Source organism: Orycteropus afer, unplaced genomic scaffold (assembly GCF_000298275.1).
Source record: "Orycteropus afer afer isolate SDZICR_OR568_19922 unplaced genomic scaffold, OryAfe1.0 scaffold00049, whole genome shotgun sequence".
NCBI lineage: Eukaryota > Metazoa > Chordata > Mammalia > Tubulidentata > Orycteropodidae > Orycteropus > Orycteropus afer.
The window spans coordinates 6,951,689-6,954,891 of NW_006921636.1; the positions used below are offsets into that span (position 1 = coordinate 6,951,689).

The 3,203-nt window shown below is 44.5% G+C and overlaps 1 protein-coding gene across 1 annotated transcript in view; it reads left to right on the forward strand.

Annotated features, from left to right (window-relative positions):
• Positions 1–3,203, forward strand: part of PTGIS (prostaglandin I2 synthase) — a 45,444-nt gene that overhangs the window by 14,308 nt on the left and 27,933 nt on the right. Inside the window, exons 2-3 of the mRNA XM_007938430.1 lie at positions 1,160–1,283; positions 2,701–2,879. Of these exons, the coding sequence (XP_007936621.1) occupies positions 1,160–1,283; positions 2,701–2,879 (303 nt within the window). The remainder of the gene's footprint in view (positions 1–1,159; positions 1,284–2,700; positions 2,880–3,203) is intronic.

Below are 3,203 nucleotides of genomic sequence, written 5' to 3' on the forward strand. Positions count from 1 at the left end.
AACAATATCAACAACAACAGTTTAGAAGGCAGGAAGGGTTAGGAAAGAAGGAGGAATGGAAACAAGAAACACAGGGAGGAAGTGGGAGGAGTGATATTTTACAGTGAGGGGATTGTAATCACTGACATAAAATGTGTATGTGTTGAATGGAAAACTTGATTTGCTCTGCAAATTTTCACTCGAATCACATTTAACATTTTTTTTTTAATTACCACAAACTTAGCAGCTTAAAACATCACCCGTGTTTTAGTTCACAGTTTGGAAGGTGCACAACACAGCTTAGTGTGGCTAGGTTCTCTGTTCAGTCTTTGTTGTTAGCTGTCATCAAGTTGACCCCCACCTTACAGCGACCCCATGCCCAATAGAATTGGACCGTTGAAAAACTTAGACCTTTCTTCCTAGTCTGTTCAGAGTCTTACAAGCCTGAAATCAAGGTGTAGGACAGGCAGCCTTCCTATCGGGAGGCTCTGGGAAGAATCTGGATGAACTCAGTTCCTTGCATTATAGGACAGAGGGCCCTGCTTCCTTGCTTGCTGTCAGCTGAGGTCTGCTCTCATCTCCTAGGGGCTGGTCACATACCTTTACATGGCTCCTCCTTCTTCAAAGCCAGTGACAGAGAATACCCCTTGTGTTTAATCTCTCTCATGCTCTCATTCTTTTTTCTTTTTTGCCAGGACAAGATCTGTCCCCTTTAGGCCCTGTTACTTAGTCCCTGGTTAGGCCAGGCCCACTAAGCATAAACATTCTTTCTTAAAATTAACTGCACCATGTATTTCCCAGGAGGGAATTATAGAAGGCTGTGGGTCATTGTGGGTTATCTTCGAATTCTGCCTACCACAGTTGTTGTTGTTATGTGCCGTTGAGTCGAACCCGACTCATAGCGACCCCTCCTTGGGTTTCCGAGGCAGTATCACTATGGAAGTAGATTACTCAGTCTTCCTTCTGAGGAGTGGTTGGTGAGCTACAAATATTGTACTCCAAGAAGAGTCTCTCTGCTCTCACAGATAATTCTGGTCTTGAATACCACACACACAGCCTTTACACCTTGGGCTGAGCTAGTGTGTACCTGTGACCTCATTTAAAATCACACCCCATGCCCTATACTCTTTATCTGCTTCCCTGCATTATCAAATGGTGATCGGTGCTGTGGTTTCTGCAGGCGACCTGGTGAGCCACCCCTGGACCTGGGCAGTATCCCCTGGTTGGGCCATGCCTTGGAGTTTGGAAAAGATGCTGCCAGCTTCCTCACTAGGATGAAGGAGAAGCATGGTGACATCTTTACGGTAAGTGCCTCTTGGGAGAGAAGGGAATGAGCAGCTGGGCCTTTCATAGTTGATGCATTGTGATTTCCTTAACATCTGTCTATACATTGACCTGCCCATCCAACATCTACCCAGTGGTTCATCTAACTTTCTATCCATCAGTCCAACTGTACATCCGATGCTTATCTGATATCCATCTCTTCAATGGCCCTGTAGCATATTTCCAATATTGAGTTATGCAGTCATTCAATATCTACTTGGTACTTGTACATCCAGTCCAGATGACCTTCATTCATTTATCCAACTTACATCAGTGAATCTTCCACCCATCCATCCTTCCATCTAAAGTCTATCCTTTTACTTACATACCCAATATCTGCCCAGTATCCTCCAATATTCATCCAAATATTTAATTGCAGTCATCCATCCATCTTTCCTTGTACTATCCAATGTGTCTATCCATCCATTCACTCATTATCCATCTTTCCATCTTTCTATCCAAAATTTACCAAATATTCTTCCATTCATGTACTCAACATCCATCCATATATTAAATTTCTACCAACTTTCTATTCTATTTATCAACCAGTCTATGCATTCATCTGCCATTGTCCACCCAACAATCAGCTGTCCAGCCATTCAGTGTCCAGTGTCTGTTCATCCATTCATCTGTCCATTCAATAAACATCTATTTACACCTCTATCTACCCATTCAACCTCCCAGTACCCATTTAAGCAATTGCCTCTCATCCGTCCTTCTTCCATCTATCCTTCCAATGTCAATCCATCCATGTAACATCCATCATTCAATCTGCTTACCCAATACTCAGCATCCTTGTACCCCACATTTATTCATGCATTTATTTTCCAATTAACCTTCATCCATCCACCATCTTTTCATTCAATATCCACTCATTGATCTATTGATCCATTTTCACTTATCTATCAATCCATCCTAGCACTTACTCAACATCGATCTATCCATTCATCCATCCATTTATTCTTCCATCCACCTATCCATGTACACATCTAACAATAGCCCATTAATATTTCCCCGGCTCCATCTGTCCATCCATCCATCCATCCATCCGTGATGCATGCAGTATACGTCTGCTGCCTTCTTTAGACAGACTCTTTCCTGATTGCTGGAGATACGGCAACAACCAAGATTACCCTGGAGGGTGCTTAAGAGTGAAGTGGTTAAGAGCACAACTTTTGGCTTAAAAAAGTCCTGAGTTCACATCCTAGCTCAGCCACTTCTCAGCTGTGTGACCTCGGGCATATTACATTCCTTCTCTAAGCCTCATTTTTTCAACTATCAGTGAGTGAATGAGGGATTGATGAGAAAACATTAACTGTCAGGTGGGGGCGGTGACCACTGAGAGCTGCTGTTGTCCACAGCTATATTCCTCACTCCATGTCTGCTGACTTCCTACAGGTGCTGGTGGGGGGCAGGTACGTCACTGTCCTCCTGGACCCACACTCCTACGACACGGTGGTGTGGGAGTCTCGCACCAAGCTGGACTTCCACGCCTATGCCGTCTTCCTCATGGAGAGGATATTTGATGTGCAGCTTCCGCATTACAACCCCAGTGATGAAAAGGCCAAGATGAAACCGTGAGTGGCTGAAGCTGGCCCCTGTCAGCGGGTTCGGGTGGGCGACCTGCTTCCGCCTGTGCAGCCCATGTCCTGTGTGGGTTGTGCTTGGCTCCAAAGCAGTTGTCTATTAAGTATGTATTTGTTTTGCTTAGGGTAGGAGACAGATGAGAAAAACAAAGCAAAACAACCCAAAAGAATTGAGCGGGCAAAGGAATTCTTTACCTCCCCTTGCCATGTCTTTTAGGAGGCAGCCCAGTTTTAGTCAGAGCTCAGTTTTGGGTCTGCCAGGCCTAGATTCAAAGGCCAGGTCTGCACTTTCTTGCTTTGTGAACTTGGACAAAT